A 23,892-nucleotide genomic window follows, 5' to 3' on the forward strand; every position below is an offset into this window, starting at 1 on the left:
TTGTGGGCCACAGACCGGAAAACAAAACTCGTTAAGGTGATAGGAACAATTATTTTTGGAAATGTATGGATTGTTCCTGTTCAAAGAGAGGATTTTTTTTTTGTTTTTTTGTTTTTAACCTTGAAGCTTCAGCTGAAAGGATAGAGCATATTTTTCATTCTCGTATGTTACCTACCTGTTTGGATGTTCAGTAAATGTTATTCCATATATTACTATTTAATTTATCCAGCTAAGTATTAATGAAAAAAGAGGCTAGATATGCTACTTGTTTTTATTATTCTAGACTAGCATACTTTTAGTTAATTCTTTGTTTTTACAGACTGGCATAGTGAGTATGGTATACACACAATCAGAGATTCTTCAGAAAGAAGTGTACCTCTTCGAACGCATTGATTCTCAAAATCGAGAGATCATGAAACACCTGAAGGCAATTTGTTTTCTTCGACCTACAAAGGTACTGCATAAACTGAGCTGCCATCTGCCCAGGCAGATGCAGAACACTCTGATCCGAAAGCATTAAGAAGGCAAAATAAATTTGTATTATCATTATTTGTGGCATCATAATTATCCTGAATCATCAGTGTTATAACCGTCATTCTTCTCGTTTTGTTTCCGTATTTCAGTTGACCCCTTACAGCCAGTTCTTCCTTCAAGATATCTTTTAGGTTCACAGCTATTCCCATTGCCACTAATGAGCTACTCTCAACAGAGACCCACATTACTTTATTCCTGGATTAACCTCTGTATCTGTCACATTGAACACCATCAACACTTCATTTTATGTACAGCTATGAATGTCTTGAATCTTTACCACTTTATTCACATTTATGCTCAGGTATCCTGTAATGATTCAATGTTACTTCCATGATTAAATCTTTGTTTAGCCAGCAGTTAAAGCCCTTTAGTTGATCTGCACATTTGTATCCAGCCTTGCTATGTCCTAGATCTGCTCCTCCTCTATAGCCAGCTAGGCTGCCATTGGAATGAGCAATTCCACATGCTAATTCCTGTTCCCTATTTGTTTTTTTTCTTTCACTAATTAAAAGTTCTTTGGTCATTTGTCAGTTTTTGTCCATCACCTTCTAAATCTAGCTTGAGTCTCTCCTTTAAAAATCCTTTCCTATTTTAATCTTATTTTTTATCCTTTCTTGATTCATATTCATGTTCTTCAACTGTAATGCATTTTATCATGCTTGTACATTATGTACTTTCCGAAATGCAAATTTGATCGTGACACTCCTGCTTGAAATTCTTGAATGACCTCTCATTGCTTTTATGATAAGGGCAAAACTCCTTAATTGTAGGCTTCGAGGTGCAGCATGGTCTAGTTTCTGCCATTTCTCCAGCCTCATTTCGAACCATTTCCCTTTTGAACTCTGCACCTTAGCCCCCCTAATCTTTCAATCCACTATATTCCCCTTGTTCCGTCGTGCCGCAGGACCTTTGCATAGGCTTATTCCTCTGCCTTGAACTTCACTTCCTCAAGTAAAGCTTTCCTGGTTTTGCTGACCAGGTCAAACCTGCCTCTTATATGCACTTACAACACCATCTTTATCTCCCGATTGCTTGTCATGGTTTGAACTTTTATATGGTGTGTGTGATTACCAGCAGTAAGCTCCATGAATACAGACATGGTATCTGTTTTTTCTCATCCTGTATTCCCAATGCCTGCCAGACAGTGGACACTCAATAAGTAGTTGCTGAATTCATGAATACATGCTATGTTATAATAGTTTCCAATTGTTTCATATTTGTAGTACTTAGTCATGAAAATTTGGTTCAAGAGGAATCTTAGAGATCATCTTGTTCGTTATTTCCTAACGTTTTTTATTAGAGAAACTTTCACTGCTATGTACTGTCTCTCAAACTCTTTTAACAATTCTTCCTTTTTCTTTTTTTCATTTTATATATTCTCTTATCTTTTGCCTTTTTCCACATGTTCTGAACTTTTAGGAATCTTTTAATTCGCTTTGTTATTTTTGCCTAGCATATTGCAAAGAAGTAATTTTTGGTTTAAAAGATTTATTAAAATGTTTTGCTTTAAGATTATATTATAAAGTTAATTTGAGTGCATTTTTAAATCTAAATGACAGTTTTTAAAACCTTTTTCCCATTAATAAGCAGTGTACATTGCTTGCATTTTTAAAAATTCTGTAAATAAATGTGATTTTAAAAACAAATTACTAAATGAAATACGTTTAGGGGACAGTATATATTGAAATTTAACCAAGTGTTATATATCAAAAATCAATAAAACCTGCATTATAATCTTATGTAGTTGTAATTCTTACATTTTGACCATACAAAAATCAACTTTTTTGTTTTTAACTTTCATACTTTAATTTTAAAATAATGTAATTATGGAAAAGGTCTTAGCTTACTACTTGCAAATACTTTACAAGCATTGCAGTTGTGCAGGCTTAGATCCCAATAAATTAAAAGCCAAAGTGAATATAATTAACTGTATTTTCTCTTGAATGTTGATTTTTTTTTTTTTTTTTTTTTTTTTGGAGACGGAGTTTCGCTCTTGTTACCCAGGCTGGAGTGCAATGGCGCGATCTCGGCTCACCGCAACCTCTGCCTCCTGGGTTCAGGCAATTCTCCTGCCTCAGCCTCCTGAGTAGCTGGGATTACAGGCATGCGCCACTATGCCCAGCTAATTTTTTGTATTTTTAGTAGAGACGGGGTTTCACCATGTTGACCAGGATGGTCTCGATCTCTTGACCTCGTGATCCACCTGCCTCGGCTTCCCAAAGTGCTGGGATTACAGGCGTGAGCCACCGCGCCCGGCCTGAATGTTGATTTTTTAAAGAATAGATACATTTTGATGTTCTATGTAAGAATTTTGATCAGGCCAGGCACAGTGGCTCACACCTGTAATCCTAGCAGTTTGGGAGGCCAAGGTTTGTGGATCACTTGAGGTCAGGAGTTCAAGACCAGCCTGGCCAACATGGTGAAACATCTCAATTAAAAATACAAAAAATTGGCTGGGCATGGTGGTGCATGTCTTTAATCCTAGCTACTTGGGAGGCTGAGACAAGAAAATTGCTTGAACCCAGAAGGCGGAGGTTGCAGTGAGCTGAGATTGTGCCATTGCACGCCAGCCTGGGCAACAGAGCAAGACTTCATCTCAAAAAAAAAAAAGAATTTTGATCAAATGAGTACAATTTATAAACAGGCAGCTTGATGTGAGTTTGCAGAATTATAATTAATTTTATGTTGTATTTCAATATCTGTGTCCTTTATATTCTTTATTTTAATTTGACTAAAATAATGCAGCTGGTTGATATTTAATATTATACGCATACTATTACATAATACATAATTCCCGATCATTGTATTAATTTATCTCTTTTGTCTCCAGTCCTTACCCACCAACATATACACATTTAACATAGACTTTAATATGCAGTAGACCCAGTAAATAAATAAATCAATGGATGATGCTTATTACTTTTTTCCTTAAGCAACTCTCCTCATATTTTGTTTGCTTGTTCTTTATTTTCTAGGAGAATGTGGATTATATGATTCAGGAGCTTCGAAGACCCAAATACAGTATATATTTCATTTGTAAGTTTGTTAGTTCACTTTTTCAAACACATAAAAACATCCCAGTTAGTATGTTTCATTGAGCCCTTTGTATCATCAATAATTTCATTGAATCTGTCACTATAAAAGTCGAGTTTATTTAATGTCCTTCCAAAGTATTAAAAATCTTTTGACCTGACAGGTGCGGTGCCTCACACCTGTAATCCCAGCTCTTTGGGAGGCTGAGGCAGGTGGGTCACCTTAGGTCAGGAGTTCAAGACCAGCCTGACCAACATAGTGAAACCCTGGTCTCTACTAAAAATACATAATTAGTCGGGCATGGTGATGCATGCCTGTAATCCCAGCTACTTGGGAGGCTTAGGCAGGAGAATCACTTGAACCCGAGAGGTGGAGGTTGCAGTGAGCCAAGATCACGCCATTACAGTCCAGCCTGGGCAACAAGAGTAAAGCTCCACCTCAAAAAAAAAAATCTTTTGACCAACGTTCTGTTTCATTGGGCTAAATGTGATTTCCATTCACCTTTGATTGCTTAAATTTAAAATTTTACATTTTACTTTGCCTTTCAAGATGCTTTGTAAGTCAAAAGTTGTAAGTAGCCAAATTTCACATCTCATCCCTGCCAAGAAAAAGTATATACTTATGCCTGTTTTATACTTAGGAATTGAGGCATGGAAGCTGATTTATTTTTTGAAGTGGGAAGGTAATACTTACTTGAGTTTGTTGGAAAAGCAGAGATTTACTTTACATACCAGATAAAAGCATTTCATTTCTCTTTGTTACTATATTGAATGCATTGAAAGTATAAATCATGAGGTAGTGATCTCTTATGTCCACAACTTTCTTGGACTGGGGGTTGGATAGGGGAGGTCTGGCAATAAACTAGATTTGTGTTTTCTGTGCAATTTACATGGATTTTTTTTGATCCAATACATTTAACTGTGGAAGTTACATCTATTTTCCTCTAGATGTCATTATTGATCTTTATATTAATAGTATTAATATAGTCTATTTGGTAACATTTCCACCCCAAAGACTAGACTTAACAGTAAGTAGGGCATTTGAGAAGTTTTAAAGCTTACTTAAAGGTATTAGAGTTTTAGGGTTTACACTACAGTCTAAGACATATATACTTTCTTCAGCATATACTACTTAAATACAATAATGATATAAAACATTAACATTTGTAAAAAGACTTTATATATATAAGAGCTCTCTCATATTTTATTTCATTCAGTTCTGTGTAGGACTGAAAAGTTGTATATAACTTGCCCAGTGGGTTTTCAGTGCACAATGCCCCAGGAGGTAAAAACAGGCAATTTTATTAATCTATGGCATCTTCATTTTTGTTTGTTTTTGTCTGTTTGTTTTTGGCTAATAGTTGCAGGTTTTCTTTTTTAAATTAAATTTTTTATTTTGAAGTAATTGTAGATTCATGTGCAGTTGTAAAAAATAATAATAATAGCTGGGCGCGGTGGCTCACACCTGTAATCCCAGCACTTTGGGAGGCCGAGGCAAGTGGATCACGAGGTCAAGAGATCGAGACCATCCTGGTCAACATGGTGAAACCCCGTCTCTACTAAAAATACAAAAAATTAGCTGGGCATGGAAAAAATAAAAAATTTATAAAAAAATATTTAAAAAAATATATTAAATAAAAAAATAATAATAATAATACAGAGATCCCAGATACCCTTTACCCAACTTCCCATTCTGTAGTATCTTACCTGACCATAGTACAATATCACAACCAAGACGTTAACACTGAAACAGTCAGGATACACAACATTTTCATCTCTATAAGGTTTCCTTATATTTCCCTTTTATTAGCTTATATGCACTTCTTCCCTCCCCAGTCCCCTCATTAGCCCTGGCAACCACTAATATCTTCTCCATTTTATAATTTTTGTCATTCAAAGAATGTTCTGTAAATGAAATCACACAGTATATAAGCTTTTGGGACTGGCTTTTTTCACTCAGCACAATTCTCTGGAAAGTCATCCAGGTTGTTGTGTGATTTTGTTTTTGTTTTGAGAAGGAGTCTAGCTTTGTCACCCAGACTGGAGTGCAGTGTCACTATCTCAACTCACTGCAGCCTCCACCTCCTGTGTTCAAGTGATTCTCCCACCTCAGCCTCTGGATTAGCTGGGATTACAGGTATGTACCACCACACCTGGCTAATTTTTGTATTTTTTTTTAGTAGAGATGGGGTTTCACCATGTTGGTTGGCCAGACTGGTCTCAAACTCCTGACCTCAGTTGATCCCCCCGTTTCGGCCTCCCAACGTGCTGGGATTACAGGCATGAGTCACCGCACCTGGCCTGTTGTGTGTATTAAGAGTTCATTCCTCCTTTGAGCTGGAGCTGCAAAAAAAATTTTTTTCAATTTAAAAATAGGTCATTTCATTTTATTGCTGGGTAGTATTCCATGATATGAATGTACCACAGTTTGTTTAACTGTTCACCATTGAAGGACATGAGTTGTTTCCAGTTTTGACTATTACAAATGAAGCTGCTATAAACATCTGTATACAGATTTTTATGTGAACGTAAGTCTTCATTCTCTGGGATAAATAACCCCAGGAGTGCAACTGCTGAGTCATATGGTAATTGCATGTTTTGTGTATTAAGAAACTTTTTCTTTTTTTTTTTTTTTTTTTGAGACGGAGTTTCGCTCTTATTACCCAGGCTGGAGTGCAATGGCGCGATCTCGGCTCACCGCAACCTCCGCCTCCTGGGTTCAAGCAATTCTCCTGCCTCAGCCTCCTGAGTAGCTGGGATTACAGGCATGCGCCACCATGCCCAGCTAATTTTTTGTATTTTTAGTAGAGACGGGGTTTCACCGTGTTGACCAGAATGGTCTCGATCTCTTGACCTTGTGATCCACCCGCCTCGGCCTCCCAAAGGTATTAAGAAACTTATATGTTTTCCTGAGTGACTATACCATATTACATTTTCACTAGCAATTCTTTGCATCTTCGGGAATATTTGATGTTGTCTCTATTTTTTATTTTAGGCATTTGCATAGGTGTGTAGTTGTTCTGGTATTTTTAGTATGATCACAAGCTAGATCTCTGATATATTTGTGTGTGTGTGTATATATATACACATACACATATACATATATAAATCACATATACATATATATGTGTGTGTGTGTATATATATACACATACACATATACATATATAAATCACATATACATATATATGTGTGTGTGTGTGTGTATATATATCCCCTGTACTGCCAAGTAGACATATATAATAATAGGATTACTCTTTTGCTGAATCTCTTGCCTAAAAACTGAATGAGTCATGAGGTAAAAGACTCCTTTTTCCTCTATACAGTTCCTTACAGCAGTTGACATTAATAATGGTTAATCTAGTATTTACTTTTCTGGTTCTAAAGATTGTTTGATTTGGACTGTAAATCTATGAAGCAGAAGAAAAAAATTTATTAACGTAATTAGCACCAAAGCCTATGAAAAGTAGACTTCAGATTTCTTGGGTGGCATAATCAATTTCAGAATTTTATTTGATTGACTTAAACTAAAATGAATGTGTATGTAGTAATTTTATTCATTACTAACTTTCAGCACTAATTTATATCAACACTAAGCTAGCTTGTTCATCTTATTTTTTATACTCTTAAAAAATATTTTTATGTTGCTAAATCTTTTATGTAACAGGCCCCTCTATTTAAAAAAAACTTTTTGTTATGGAACTTTTACTCTTAATTTTATTTATTTATTTATTTATTTGAGACAGAGTCTCGCTCTGTTGCTTAGGCTGGAGTGCAGTGGCATGATCTCGGTTCACTGCAACCTCCATCTCCTGGGTTCAAGAGGTCCTCCTGCCTCAGCCTCCGAAGTAGCTTGGATTACAGGTGTGCACCACCACGCCTGGCTAATTTTTGTATGTTTAGTAGAGACGAGGTTTCACCATGTTGTCCAGGCTGATCTCAAACTCCTGTCCTCAAGTGTGATCCACCTGCCTTGGCCTCCCAAAGTGCTGGGATTACGGGCATGAGCCACCACACCCGTCCCAGAACTTTTAAAGACATACAAAAGTAGAATAGTATCATAAGTCCCAATGTACCTATCAGCTGGTTTCAGAATTATCGAGCCTCACCCAATCTTGTTTTAGCTATAGTGTCACCTACTCCCCCAGATTTTGAAGCAAATCTAAGACATCATATAATTTTATCCATAAGTATTTCAGTATACATCTCTAAAAAAAAAGAACTCATTTTTTAAAAACCACAATTTCATTATTACATCTAGATAAAAATGAAAAATAATCTTTATTATTTTGTTTTTCTGTTTTTTTTTTTTTTTTTTTTTTTTTTTTTTGGAGACAGAGTCTCCTCTGTCACCCAGACAGAGTGCAGTGGCATGATCTTGGCTCTGCAGTCCAACTTCCCAGATTCAAGTGATGTTGCCCAGGCTGGTCTTGAACTCTTGGTACTATTTTCAAATAACCATTCAGTGTTCAAATTTAAAATTATGTCTTTTTTTTTTCAGTTTTTTTGTTAATCGGGTTCAAAGTAAGGTTCACACATTGCTGTTAGTTGATATGTTAAGTTTCTTAACCTTCCCTATAGGTCCCCTCCCACCCCTGCCCCTGCTGCCCCATGCAATTTGTTATTTATTTATTTATTTATTTGAGATTGAGTTTCGCTCTTGTTACCCAGGCTGGAGTGCAATGGCGCCATCTCGGCTCACTGCAACCTCCGCCTCCTGGGTTCAGGCAATTCTCCTGCCTCAGCCTTCTGAGTAGCTGGGATTACAGGCACGCGCCACCATGCCCAGCTAATTTTCTGTATTTTTAGTAGAGACGGGATTTCACCATGTTGACCAGGATTGTCTCAATCTCTTGACCTCGTGATCCACCCGCCTCGGCCTCCCAAAGTGCTGGGATTACGGGCGTGAGCCACCGCGCCCGGCCTGCAATTTATTTATTGAAGAAACAAACTGTTAAGTTTTTCACAGCTTGGATCTTGCAGATTGCATCTCCATGGGATAGTTTAACATGTTCCTTGAGGTTTGAAATATTCCTCTATCTTCTAGTTCTTGCAGCTGCTGATGCTCAATGCTTGAGTCCATTCAATTGATTCATTAGGGGTTAGAAAAAATGATATTCTAATTCTGTCATTAGCATTTGTTTGTTGTTGTGCTGGAATATTTTCATAAAGAAAAATTTTCCCACATCTATTTGGTTTTATATATATATATATATATATATATATATATATATATAGTTATGAATTTGTGGATTTAAATATATGTGTGCTACTCATTCCAATTTGAAGGTCACTTATTCATTAGGCTTTAACTAGCAGGCCCATTTACATATAATTGCAGCAGAAATGATCTCCTTTGAGTCAACCCCAACCCATATGTCTGTTTCAGATTTCAGTAACGTGATCAGCAAGAGTGACGTGAAGTCATTGGCTGAAGCTGATGAACAGGAAGTCGTGGCTGAGGTTCAGGTAAACATATTGGTCCTGTGACACATCTCATATGTTGGCCCTTTTCAAATATTTGAGTCTAAAAATAAAAAATAAGGAAAGGTCTGTCCCAAAAGACGTTTTATTATGAACACTTGAATATGTTTATCACATAAGTGAGGAATGTTGTTTTCAGAGGCAGCAGATAAACTAGTTTTGAATTTTTCAGAAGGATGTGCTAGGTGATAAATGAATAAAAAGAATGACCTGTTTTGAATTATATTCTCTCTCATGAAAATATATTGGACAGCAAAGTCCTTTCTTATCTGAGTAGAACATTATATCTCATATTAGCAGTGTTTCATTTTTGCTAATTGATAAGTGTGCATAGAGGTCTCCAGAAATATAATATGTATACTTTTACAGCTTTTATTTTTTGGATTTATTATTGCTACTGTTTTGTAATTATTTTAATTCTCCCACATTGACTGTTGTTACTCAATTATTAATTGAACAGTTTTGTATCTCTTTAAACCTGTATTTCACCAAGTTTGGCTCTATCATATTATATCACATATGAAAGTATTACTGCTTGATACAATTGAAGTTTATGGAATGACTGTTCTTGGTGCTTTATTTGCAGGAATTTTATGGTGATTACATTGCTGTGAACCCACATTTATTTTCCCTCAATATTTTGGGTTGCTGCCAGGTATGGAAGGAAAGGTTTAATTTTTCAGTTAAGAGTTAATTCAGCAAATAGACTCAGAAGAGAAAATTAAAATATTTTCTCTGAATATATGTTTTTAACAAAAAGGGTCGAAATTGGGATCCAGCCCAGCTATCTAGAACAACTCAAGGGCTTACAGCTCTCCTTTTATCTCTGAAGAAGTGTCCCATGATTCGTTATCAGCTTTCATCAGAGGCAGCAAAGAGACTTGCGGAGTGCGTTAAGGTATGTCATTACCGGTTCCTGGTTCCAAAACATAAAGGCCATTCATTTCTCTATCGTATTTCAGAAACTAAAGGAATATTTTATTTACAACCAAGGAGATGATTATATGTTAGGTTTCCAGGCAAAGAGGTAGGTATATGTAATTTAAAACCAAAAGCAACAATTAGAGCTAAGATTCTTAGGTGGTTTTCTTTGTTGTTGTTTTGTTTTTTGAGATGGAGTTTCGCTCTTGTTGCCCAGGCTGGAGTGCAATGGCAAGATCTCGGCTCACCACAACCCCCACCTCCCAGAATTATTCGATTCTCCTGCCTCAGCCTCATGAGTAGCTGGGATTACAGGTGTGCGCCACCATGCCCGGCTAAATTTTTTTTGTATTTTTAGTAGAGACAGGGTGTCTTCATGTTGGTCAGGCTGGTCTCAAACTCCCGACCTCAGGTGATTCACCCACCTCAGCCTCCCAAACTGATGCCACCGCACCCGGCCAGATTCTTAGGTTTAACCCAAGAAACATTCACAGGCTATTTAACTTTTTTTTGGTCCAGTTAAACCACTTATAGGATTTCAAATCCTAATCTCTTAAATAGTATACTCTTAAACTTTGTGAGTATTATAATTTGAATCCTTTATACGGAAGATCTATGCATTGCAAAGTACTATTATTAAGTGTAGATTTTATTTATTAATTTCCTATTTATATCATCTCTATGTATAACTAATTGGTTGTGCAAATCATCTTTCTCTTTCACTCACAGCAAGTGATAACTAAAGAATATGAACTGTTTGAATTCCGTCGGACAGAGGTTCCTCCATTGCTACTTATTTTAGATCGCTGTGATGATGCCATCACCCCATTGCTAAACCAGGTACAGAACCCTTTCTTGGCATAATAGAAGGGTGATTTTAAGTGATATTCATCGAAATACAGATGTGGAAAAAAACAGCATGGTCCATTTATTTGCCTCCTTATTTTTAGCTATTCTTGGTTTTGCTTTGTATTTCCTGGTGTTTTGGTATCATGATTCTTTCATCCACTGTCATTGTCATTAACTCTTCTGCCTCATTCCTCCTGTACCTTTCTGCCAGTTCTCCCACCCCTAATCAAGAAAACTTCTTAATTCTGTAGATCCTATTTTCCAGTGTTTCCTTCTGTCTGCTCATTTCCATTCTTACTGCCATTGCTTTGGTCTAGATCCTAATCTCTTACAAGAATATTGAAATAGTTATCTACTTGATTCCCTACTTTTTATTTCTTTTCACTCTAAATGTTCTATAAATACAATGTTATTAAATTACTTTTTCTAAAGCATGGCTCTATCTTGTTACTTTTGGCTTAAAAACGTTCGTTGGTTCCCATTTGCCTACTGTGTTAAAAAGAAACTCCTGAACTTGCCATCCAAGAGCCTTCACAATGTGGGCTAAACCTCATAGAAAACCTAGAGCTCACCACTTACGTAAATAATGCCACATGGTTTCCTGCCAGCATGCTTTTACTGTGACTGCTTTCCAAACTGGAATGATTGGAATACCTTCTCTTCCTATCTTCACCTATCAAAATACTACTCCTTTAAAACCACTCAATCTGGCCGGGTGCAGTGGCTCATGCCTGTTATCCCAGCAATTTGGGAGGTCAAGGTGGCTGGATTACCTGAGGTCAAGAGTTCAAGACCAGCCTGGCCAACATGGTGAAACCCTGTCTCTACTAAAAATACAAAAAAAAGTAGCCAGGTGTCGTGGCGCACACCTGTAGTCCCCAGGTACTTGGGAGGCTGAGGCAGGAGAATCATTTGAACCCGGGAGGCAGAGGTTACAGTAAGCTGAGATCATGCCACTGCACTCCAGCCTGGGTGACAAAGTGAGACTCCGTCTCCATAAATAAGTACATAAATAAATTAATAAATGAACAAAACAAAATGATTTATATGAATAATAGCAAAGAATTTTTAAAAAGCCAGGCGCAGTGGCTCACACCGGTAATCCCAGTGCTTTGGGAGGCCAAGGCAGGTAGATCACCTGAGATCAGGAGTTCGAGACCAGCCTCACCAACATGATGAAACCCTGTCTCTAAAAATGCAAAAAATTAGCCAGACATGATGATGGGAGCCTGTAATACCAGCTACTCAGGATGCTGAAGCAGGAGAATCACTTGAACCTAAGAGGTGGAGGTTGCAGTGAGCTGAGATTGCGCCACTGCACTCCAGCGTGGGCAACAAGAGCAAAACTATGTCTCAAAAAAAGAGACACTTAAAAGCCATCTCCAGCATCCCACCATTCTTCAGCTTCTCCTTGAAGCCTGTATTCTTTCAGTCAGATATGTTCTTATCTCCTGAAAATCCTGTAGCCCTTTAGGCAGACTGTGTCTCACCAGTGTTTTTCTCCTGCAAGTATAAGAATAGTGCCTTGCACATAGCTGGTGCTTTATTAATAGTGATTTTGTATGTATGTATGTATGTGTGTATTTATTTATTTATTGAGACAGAGTCTCTCTCTGTCACCCAGGCTGGTGTGATCTCAGCTCACTGCAACCTCCACCTCCCAGGTTCAAGCAATTCTTGTGCCCCAGCCTCCTGAGTAGTTGGTATTACAGGCACACACTGCCACACCTGCTAATTTTTGCATTAAATATTTTTAGGACAGATGGGGTTTTGCCATATTGGCCATGCTGGTCTTGAATTCCTGACCTTAAGTGATCTGCCCACCTTGGCCTCCCAAAGTGCTGGGATGACCGTAGTAAGCCACCGTGCCCTGCTGTGACTTTGTATTTACAGAGAAAGGCACAGTCTGTGTTTCAGTTTCTTCCCCACTTATGCTAATGTTAATCCTAAGGGAAATCTGTGAAATGAAACTTCTCTGTAGTATAAAATAGCCCTGTATTCCTAAAATTCAAAGTACTATATGTTCACTGAAGAAATTTTTGATAATATCAAAAAGTAGAAAGAAAATTGCTTATTATTCTGTCTCCCAAAGAAAAGCAACTATTTATCCAGCAAATTTCACTGGCGACTTGTTTTGTGCCATGTACTAAACTAAGTACTAGAGATAAAAGGTAAAACATACAATTTCTGCCCTCAAAGAGCCCATGGTCCAATGATGAGAGAAATAAACATAATTTTAATTATAGAGTAAGTGCTAGAAGCATGCACAAGAAGTTATCCATAAAAGCATAAAACATTTTGTTGTACCTTTTTACAGAGTCTCGTTCTGTAGCCCAGGCTAGACGTGCAGTGGTGTCTCGGCTCACTGCAACCTCCGCCTCCCAGGTCCTGGTTCAAGCAATTCTCCTGCCTCAGCCTCCCAAGTAGCTAGGATTACACGCACGTGCCACCATGCCCAGCTAATTTTTGTATTTTTAGTGGAGACAGGGTTTCACCATGTCAGCCAGGCTGGTCTTGAACTCCTGACCTTGTGATCCACCTGCCTTGGCCTCCCAAAGTGCTGAGATTACAGGGGTGAGCCACCGCGCCTGGCCTTGCTGTACTTATTTTAAGTGCCTTACTGGAACTTGCTTTTTCAAGAATTCCTTTGACAAATCTTTTAGGAAGTAAGCACCTTCTTTTATAACCTTCTAAATTATTTCTTAATAAATCTAGTTTTCTTAAGATAAAATATGTATATAAATGTTTCTAGCATTTAGATTTTAGATGCAGAAGGAAAGGTGCTGGAAAATACTTCATTTTGTCTAATAGACCTATGACTGAAAATCTATTCTCCATAAATGGCAAAAAGGGAAAATTTGGAGATTTCTCATTTCCAGTTTTACCAAATAAATTCACATTTTGTGAGACTAGAAACCAATCCTTCCTCACAACTCCCATTAGGTAAAAATATAAAATAAAATGGATTCAGAGGTAGCTTTCTAAATATGCCAATGTTTTGATCAACTCACAAGGTTTTTCTGATAATATTAGTGTTCCCAGGATAAATATAGTACCACTCAGATCTGCAAGAACACACTTCTCATGCTGCAGAAAACCACAGAAGCATACAGGAAATGGTACAGCTTGTAACTGCAGTACCAGTATAGCTCTATCTGTGAAGCCAAAAATATACTCTTAATTCACAGGCAAAAATTGGAGCTAATGATAGCTCTAATTGGTTTTCTTTCTATCAAGAATATTAATCTTGCTGCCCTTCTTCCAAAAGTGTGAAATCTGGAAGTATTTTGACTTTTCCTCATTGTTTAACCAATTAAAATGACAATCTTAATGCTTATGATAGCACAAATTGTAAATAAAATTTAACTAGAGAATCTTCATGTAAATAAGACTAGTTACTAAGCATATTATCAATTTTTATTTGTTTTCCTGAATGTTTACTATTTCCATATTTTGTCAGTTACCATTTCTTTTTCATAATTCTTTATTTAGTGGACATATCAGGCCATGGTCCATGAACTGCTAGGCATAAACAACAATCGGATTGATCTTTCCAGAGTGCCGGGGATCAGTAAAGACTTAAGAGAAGTGGTCCTATCTGCTGAAAATGATGAATTCTATGCTAATGTAGGTGGTTTAAAAATTTTTTTAATTGTCTTTAGTTGTTTTTATGTAAGAAGATCAGTATTGGCTTGTTAGTATGGGGGCAGGCATGGGATTTCGTGTGAAAGGATGATGGAGGCATTCTATGGATAAACTGTCTTTTGAGGGAAGGCAGAAGACTTGGATTCTGACCCTTTAGCAATATTTTTTTCATGGAGATCACATAGTTATTTACTTCTCTCTCCTCCAGTAGCTCTTTGTGAGAACAGTAGTGATAGTCATCACCCGTGTCCTGGCTAATGTCCAAATTTGGTAATTAAAATAGAATTTCCCTGCCCTTCAATTGTGTGTTCAGAATTCTTTTTCACTTCTTTTAAATTGTCTGAAAGTCAGACTAGTTGATGAGCTGTGCTTCCAACTTTCTTTTTCACAGAATATGTACCTGAATTTTGCTGAGATTGGTAGCAATATAAAGAATCTCATGGAAGACTTTCAGAAGAAGAAACCAAAAGAACAGCAAAAACTAGAATCAATAGCAGACATGAAGGTAAATTGAACATGTACATGAATGACTAATGTGAGACTTTGGAACTATTCATGTAAACAACAGTTCTGGAATCTTCTGGGTCTAATTTCTACCTTGATTGATTTTATTTGGTTTGAGACTTATTTTCTGTAATGTCTTTTTATTAAACAATATAGTGGGCCGGAGGTGGTGGCTCATGCCTGTAATCCAAGCACTTTGGAGGCCAAGGCGGGTGGATCATCTGAGGTCAGGAGTTCATGACCAGCCTGACCAAGATGGTGAAACCCCGTCTTTAAAAAAAAAAAAAAAAAAAAAGAGCAGCCAGGCACGGTGGCTCACGCCTGTAATCCCAGCACTTTGGGAGGCCGAGGCGGGTGGATCACGAGGTCAAGAGATGGAGACCATCCTGGTCAACATGGTGAAACCCCATCTCTACTAAAAATACAAAAGATTAGCTGGGCATGGTGGCGCATGCCTGTAATCTTGGCTACTCAGGAGGCTGAGGCAGGAGAATTGCCTGAACCCAGGAGGTGGAGGTTGCGGTGAGCCAAGATCACGCCATTGCACTCCAGCCTGGGTAACAAGAGCAAAACTCCATCTCAAAAAAAAAAAAAAAGAAAAGAAAAAAAGTAAAACAATATAGTGAAAACTTCATGAAAAGCTATGTGATTCTTTCCATTCTTCAGTGATATCTGGACTATTTTAAGACTCAGTCTGCCAATATATACCAGTTCTTCTCTTCTTCTTTTTTTTTCTTTTTTTTTGGTGGTGGGGACAGAGTTTCGCTCTTGTTGCCCAGGCTGGAGTGCGATGGCGTGATCTCGGCTCACCGTAACTCCGCCTCCTGGGTTCAGGCAATTCTCCTGCCTCAGCCTCCTGAGTAGCTGGGATTACAGGCACGCGCCACCATGCCCAGCTAATTTTTTGTATTAGTAGAGACGGGGTTTCACCATGTTGACCAGGATGGTCTCGATCTCTTGACCTCGTGATCCACCCGCCTCAGCCTCCCAAAGTGCTGGGATTACAGGCTTGAGCCACCGCGCCGGCCCTAATTTTGTATTTTTAATAGAGACGGGATTTCTCCATGTTGGTCAGGCCGGTCTCAAACTCCCGACCTCAGGTGATCCTCCTGCCTCGGTTTCCCAAAGCTCTGGAATTAATTACAGGCGTGAGCCACCACACCTAGCGTTCTTCTCAAGTGTAACAAAATGCCATGTGGCTGAGAGTTGTAGATGCGTTAATCTAGGCTGAAAAACAACCCCTCATTCCACCCCTCTCCCCACCCCTCTCCCCATTCAATACATGCTTATTCTCAGTCAGAAAATAACAGAACCTCCCATTGATGTTTTTCCCATGGCAGGCCTTTGTTGAGAATTATCCACAGTTCAAGAAAATGTCTGGAACTGTCTCAAAGCATGTGACAGTGGTTGGAGAACTGTCTCGATTGGTCAGTGAGCGGAATCTGCTGGAGGTTTCAGAGGTTGAGCAAGAACTGGCCTGTCAAAATGACCATTCTAGTGCTCTCCAGGTCAGTCCAATTTGATGAGCACCTACTATGTGTAAGGCACTGTGCCAGGCAGAGCAAGAGATAAAAAGGCAAGTAATCCTTCTTCGCCAACATGGAATTTAGTCTAACAAGGAGCTGAGATGAGAACACAAATTAATATTATTTAAGATAGATCTATAATAAAAGCCACAAGAGAAGTGTAATGTGGAATTCCCAAGGGTTCAGTTAATTAGGATGAGGCAGCCTAATCTACTACAAAGAACACCAAACTAGAATCAGAAGATCAAGATTGGAGTGTTTAATATACCACTTACAGGCTTTGTGATGTGGAGCTGTTGACTTAATCTCTGAGTCAGTTTCATTATTTGTAAAATAGGTATATTAATACTCATCTCACAGAGTGGTTAGGAAGACTTTAAAAGATAAAATGTATATAAAATGTATTATCTAAGTTTTTTCATTATTGAAGATCTGCTTTTCATCCCACTAACATGTTAATGCCTGCTATATGTATATACTATTGCTGTGAGGATCTAGAAGTACAAAGATGAATAAGATACCACATTATAGTAGGGGAGAAAAAAATTTAAACCAGGAATTATAGTACCATGCACTGTGTGCTATATACAGGTATTTACAAAGGAATATGGAAATACAGAGGAAGGACAACTGTTTTCCCCAAGGATGAGGCTTCTTAGAGCTTCTTAGGGAAAATAACATTAGAACCAAGTCTAGACGAATAAATATATAGGGGTGCATCAAGCAGGGAAAAGGAAGGAACATTCTCAGCAGAGAGAATACAGGCATGAAGTTGTGAAGAAATAAACAAATATTGATAAATATATATTTTTCTCTATATATGTACAATATTTATATTTGAAATATACATATATTTATATGGGAACAGAGAATAGTTCAGTGTAGCTAGTACAGGGTACAAGATGAGTAGGCTTAGACTAGAAAGATTGACTGAAGCCAGGTTATAGCCATTGGAAAGCAATTGAGCTTTAATCTTAAAATGATGGGGGCTACCGGAGGATTTTAGAAGAATAGTGACATAATCAGACTCTGGCCTCAAGAAATGTATAGTCTAGTTGAAGAGACAAAACTAAAGGACAATAAAAAAATTAGATAATGTTTCAAGATGATATTTAATCAAGTCATTATTGCAATACTGACTATAACAGGTTTTGAGGTTATTGGGAACAGTTTCTTAGAGAAGACAAGATTAGGATGAACCACAAAGAATGAATAGAATTTGGGGGAGGAGTTCAGTCAGGAATAACAGCAAAAGCAAAGATGTAGAAGTATGCAGGAAGTAATAAACAGTTTGCCCTGTAGGGAGTGGGTATGAAAGAGAATTAGATAAAATTGACTCTGGTAAACAAAAACCAGTTTATGAGCTTTATAAAGAGGCTTCTAACAGTTTATACCTGCTGAGATACACCAAGAGATCCAGTATAAGATCTTATGTAGAAAGTTGAGGTAATGAAGGCCGTATTTTAGGAAATGTAACCTGGTAAGGATGCTTTAGAGGTGAAAAAACAGGTCAGAGAGACTTGTAGACTTACAGTGATAGAAGTAAAAATGTACAGTAAGCAGCAGAACTGAAAAACATTTCAAAGGGAGAAGAAATTAAATGACAGGCTGGATATGAAGATAGAATAAATCAGAGATAATTCCATGTTTCCTGAGAAATGACAAAGTATGATGTCACTGACAAGTAATTTAGGAATATGAGTCCTTTAGGAAATAGTTATTTCTAAGCCACTTATAACAAGCACATTTCCCTGTTGATAGGACCGTATATTCTAAAGCTTAGCTTCTTTCTTTCCCAGCTGCAATTCCACTTTATTCTATAACGTAATGTCAACCTGGTATATCAGAAACAACTCAGGCTCTGGAGCCAGACTGGCCTGGCTTATAGCCTATCTCTACTTACCAAGTTTCTTTGGGAAAATTACTTAATTTGCCCAAGCCTCAAGGATAATGATTCAAACTTTCAGACTGTTACGATGATTCAGTGAGATAAATCAGATGCTTCACATATAATAGGTGCTTTGTAAATGCTGTTTCCCTTCCTCTAAGCATGATTTTTTTTTTTTTTTTTTTTTTTTTTTTGGTACATAGTGCAACCAAAAGAAAGAAGTCTACCTGTTGGTGCTCTAGTTATACCAAGGTCTTTACTGGGATTTATTGTTGTTGGGTTTTGCTTTTCTTAAATGTTTATCAAGATTTCTTCTGCAAATGCTACGGTCTTGAAAATCATAAAGATGCGATTCGCTTTATAGTTATGCAAAGTGCTTCTGTCATCACTGTTTTAACTTTGTCCTTAAATCTTCACAAAGAACTCTTCAGTTTTTTCAGCTGACTTGATTTTATTATTTTTTAATTGTATTACATTCTAATTCTTAAATAGGAAACATAAAATTTGGTAAAAGAGATAAACAGTACTGAGTCTGTTAGTAGTTTCATATGCATCTTTACAGTTATTCTGTGTTTGTATGCAAGTCAGTGTGTGTGTGTTTTTTTAAATTGCAATGTTACCATACTATACAGAGTTCTGCATTTTGTTTGTTCACTTAACCATATGTATCTGAGACTGTTACAGTTCAGAACCTAAAGGTGCATTCTTTTTAATCACTAAATAGTATTCCTTGTAAAGGTGTATCATAATCTATGTAACTTGGCCTTTAAACAAAACTGCTAATAATAGTTTATAGTTGTTTTGTGGTCCTAATAGAAATGTCTCGATGTTTATCACAAAAAAATGAGTTTTCTGCCTCTTATCAAACAAAATTGTGTCCCGTAACTAAATTTAAACTTTTACTTTTTATCATTTGATTTTCCCCTTGAAAACAGTAGAACCAGACTTAATCATTAGCCAGTTTTACTGTGTTTATTTGTATCTCTCTACAGATGGAAAGCAATTAGAAAAAGTTATTGTAATAACTTTTCTGAAACTTTTTTTTTGTTCACTTTAAAAGAAAAAGATACTTTAAAAATATAAATTATATTTGTGACTCACTTGTTATTTTTAAAACTTATCTTTTGAAGATTTTCTTTTCTGGGGTATTAGGATTTTACAATGAGCATTGATTTGGACTCCCCTGTCATAAAGGACTTCTTTGGCAACATAAATAGTCTATAAAGGGAACTTTTGTTTGTTAGTAAGTGGATGGCAGGGGCCTGACATCTAGTGGGGTTATAGCATTCCTTGGCTTGACCTTAGATGATAATAGATCATGAAGCAATGAAATGAGGTTTTTCAGTAGAGATGGGGTTTGTTTATTGAATAGAAAGTATCATGACAAGAAAAAAGTTCATATATTGCTAAAAATTAACTTACAAATTGCTGCCATTCTAACCGTTATTTTATAGGCTAATGAAAATTTCATGTAGAAAGAATTTCACTAGAACCAAAGTGAAATTTACTACCACTGAAACATATCCATATCCTCAGAAGAGATTTATTTGATTAATAATGAAGATTTGCCATACCATGAAGAAAAGCATCTTTAGAAAGTGAGCAATTCCACTCCCACTGTCTGCCCCATGCCCTGTCCCCCATGCCCAGCCTGTGTTGTCATATTACAGCTTTTCATTTGGAGAGAGGAACCAGTCTATTTTTTATTTTTTTCTGACCTTACATAAAGATCTCAAATCACCCTGTTAATGATACATAATAAAGACTCAATAAATATTTATTGGAAAAATGAGGAGGAAGAGCTCTATTTGAAGCAGTGTAGAGTAGTGGCTAAGAGCGTGGGCCTTTGATGTCTTGGGTTTGAAAATCATTCCTAACCACTCTAAGCCTCAGTCTTTTTGTCTGTAAAGGGGGAAAAAATAACAGTACTTACCTCAAAATTGTTGTGAGGGGGCAGTGAGCTAATACATGTAAAACACTTATGGTACTTGGTACTTAACCACTTTCAAGAAATATTAACTATCAACATTACAAGTATTATTATTTGATGGTACATTTAATTTTCTTAATGGCATCTAAGACATGTTTTTTAGTTCATTGATGGCCTGTATCTCTCTCTGATTTCAGAAAAGTGTTTGTGTTTTATTTTTTTAATTTTAATTTTTGCCACTCATTAAAATTATAAGAAAAGAATTTGGGACACATTGAACTGGTTGACAATTTTACTTTGATCAGTTAAATGTAAAAATGATCCCTTTTACTCTAAAACAACATTTAGCTAGTATTTTAGAAACAGTGTTGATCAGCAGAAGATCTACTGCAAAGCTAAATTTTATGTTGACTAGTCATTAAGAAAAGGAATACTGACTCAGATGTATTTACCAGTTAGTAGATTGGGTCTTGCCTGCTTTCTATCACTTTTCACAGATAAGCTTTTTATATACCCACAACAGTGTTCTCTCAAACTGTTAGGCTCATTTTTATCAGATCAGCATGTTGAAGACTTCTGCTAATTCCATTTTACTGTCCTAATCTGTTGATTTATTTTGTTATTCACTGACTTTGCTACATGAATATGGTAGCAGGTAACAAAGAAGGGATCCTGTTCTTTAGGTTAAACTAAAACAAAACAAAAAAAAAATGGAGACTATCTTTAATTACCAAGACCATCAGTAATAGTTTAAAATGTGTGTACGTCCTTATTATGTATCATTTACAGGATGATTTGAGATCTTTATGCAAGGTCAGGAAAAAATAAAAACACTTTGTATCATAGTTTAAAATAGTCTGTATCATAGTTTAAAAGGTGTGTATGTCATAATGATTTTTTCTTGCTGTGCTGCGTCATCATAGTGTTGATAGAAGAAAACAGAAAAGTAGAAAAGTATTCAGTCAGAAACAATGGAAGAATCTCTAAGTATCAGAAAAGAAGAATGGTTTTCTCGTTGATGTCTTATAAATGAATGTTAGTTCCTTTAGGAAACTTGATCTCCAAAGACACTATTTTTGATTTTCTTTTCTTTTCCTATTCCTTGATTAGACCCACACAAATGGTAGAGTTCAGTGCAAGGTTTTTGAATCCTGTCTTCTTAAGTAAATGAGTTTTCTGTTTTGCTCTTTACTCAGTCATTGTTATAATGTGACAGTGTAGTTTTCTCTCTAATAGTCACAAGGCTGATGGAAAATATAATAAGAGAAACCAAAAACTTAATTATATAATTCAGTTATATTTCCAACAGATAAATACTACCATGTAGCATATACCTGCTTTGTAATTAGAAGCTTCTCTGATTCTTTTTCCTCCTCTTCTCCGGTCAAATCTCAGTGTAATGTATGCCGCTATCAACCAAGTTGATGAGTCAAGTAGCCATGAGGGAAATCCTTCAAAATGAAGTCAAAGGATAACATGGGATCAAAGCAGACAAAAAGGTCCTGCTTTTCCAAGGACTGATATAGCTGAAAGAAAAGAAAGAACTCAGCTTGTACCTACAAGTTTCTTTTCATGAGAGAATAGATACGTCTAGCTAGAACATGGATCTGAGCCATGAGTTGGGTCCTAAGGGCTCAAAAATAGGCAAAATAGTTCTCAAGTAAGCCTGGTCAGATCTGAGTCAAGTCCTCAATGAAGAACTAAGAGTCATGCTGGGCAATCTAAATACCAGTACCAAGTCTCAAGGAATAGAAGTGAATTTTTTATGATTGATGCATAATAATTGAATGGATTTATGGAATACAGTGTAATGTTTCAATACATGTATACATTGTGTAATGGTCAAATCAGGATAATTAGCATATCTGTCACCTTAAACATTTGTCATTTCATTGCAATAAGAACATTTAAAAACCTCTCTTCTTGCTGTTTTGACATAGATAATACATTACTATTAACTCTATTCATCCTACTGTGCAATAGAACACCAGAACATGTTTCTGCTATCTAACTGTAGCTTTGTACCCATTAACCAATGTCTAACCTCCTGTCCTCTTGTAACTGCTATTCTACTCTCTACTTCTATGAGATTCCACGTGTGAGTAAAGATCATGCAGTTTGTGTCCTTCTGTGTCTGGCTTATCTCACTTAATGTAAGTCCTCCAGGTTAATCTGTTTTGCCACAAATGACAGGATTTTATTCTATTTCATGGCTGAATAGTAAATATTTCATTTTATATGTACTGCATTTTATTTTATTTTCCCTTTCTTTCTTTCTTTTTTTTTTTTTTTTTTGACAGGGTCTGGCTCTAATGCCCAGGCTGAAGTGCAATGGTACCATCTTGGCTCACTGCAACTTCTGCCTCCCAGACTCAAGCTATCCTCCCACCTCAGCCTCCCCAGTAGCTGAGACTACAGGCATACACCACCATGCCTGGCTAATTTTTGTATTTTTGTAGAGATGGAGTTTCACCATGTTGCCCTGGCTGGTCCCCAGCTCCTGAGCTCAAGCTGTCCACCTACCTCAGCCTCCCTAAGTGCTAGGATTAAAGAGCCACCATGCCTGACCTAAATACTGCATTTTCTTGATCCATTCATCTGTTGATGGACATTTAGGTTGACTTCATATCTTTGCTATTTTGAATAGTGCTGCAGTAAACATAGGAGTGCAGATATCTCTTCAACATATTGATTTCATTTCCTTTGGATATATACCAAGTAGTTGGATTGCTAAATCATATTGTAGTTTTATTTTTAATTTTTTTAGGAACCTTCATACTGTTTTCCATAATGGCTGTACTAATTCACATTCCCACCAGTTGTGTCTAAGGGTTCCCATTTCTCCACATCATCACCAACACTTATCATCTCTAGTAAGAATCAGCCAAGAGTCAAGATCCAAGTGAAGGTAACTAGAAAAGGGCAGACTGATTACTGCAATAGTCTTTGACTGTCATACCAGTTTTGTGAGTTTATAGTTACTTGGATTTCTCAGATTTGCTTAACAGTACAGAGACAGATTAGCCAGAAAAGGTGATAAGAGAATGACTGCAAGGGCAGGAAATGAGACATTATGCCTATAAGAAAAGTGACAACAGAAATCCCAAATGGGGCTTCTTTTCTTTTTAAAATTTTTTAAAATTTATTTGTTTATTTGAGACAGAGTCTCACTCTGTTGCCCAGGCTGTAGTGCAATGGCACGATCTCAGCTCACTGTAACCTCCACCTCCTGAAGTTCTCCTGCCTCAGCCTCCTGAGTAGCTGAGACTACAGGCACCTGCCACTACACCCTGCTAATTTTTTGTATTTTTAGTAGAAACTGAGTTTCAACATGTTGGCCAGGCTGATCTCGAACTCCTGACCTCAAGTGATCCACCCACCTCAGCCTCCCAAAGTGTTGGGATTACAAGTGTGAGCCACTGTGCCTGGCCCCAAATGGGATTTCTTAATGTTTTAAACTTATGCTGTTGATTGAGATACATAAATAATTGTACCTGAAATTTCTTCATATTATAGTAGAAAATAGTGGAACATTTGAACAGATAGTCTAAATGGGCTGTATTCCATGGCTGCTCTAGG

General features: G+C 36.9%; 1 protein-coding gene across 1 annotated transcript in view; it reads left to right on the plus strand.

Moving 5' to 3' along the window:
* VPS45 (vacuolar protein sorting 45 homolog) overlaps positions 1-23,892 on the plus strand; it is an 81,300-nt gene that overhangs the window by 575 nt on the left and 56,833 nt on the right. The window contains exons 2-10 of the mRNA XM_012462556.2: positions 320-454; positions 3,510-3,570; positions 8,956-9,035; positions 9,637-9,705; positions 9,811-9,948; positions 10,701-10,811; positions 14,313-14,447; positions 14,857-14,970; positions 16,310-16,477. Of these exons, the coding sequence (XP_012317979.1) occupies positions 320-454; positions 3,510-3,570; positions 8,956-9,035; positions 9,637-9,705; positions 9,811-9,948; positions 10,701-10,811; positions 14,313-14,447; positions 14,857-14,970; positions 16,310-16,477 (1,011 nt within the window). The remainder of the gene's footprint in view (positions 1-319; positions 455-3,509; positions 3,571-8,955; positions 9,036-9,636; positions 9,706-9,810; positions 9,949-10,700; positions 10,812-14,312; positions 14,448-14,856; positions 14,971-16,309; positions 16,478-23,892) is intronic.

Source organism: Aotus nancymaae, unplaced genomic scaffold (assembly GCF_030222135.1).
Source record: "Aotus nancymaae isolate 86718 unplaced genomic scaffold, 86718_ANA_hifiasm-v0.15.2.pri h1tg000108l, whole genome shotgun sequence".
Lineage (NCBI taxonomy): Eukaryota > Metazoa > Chordata > Mammalia > Primates > Aotidae > Aotus > Aotus nancymaae.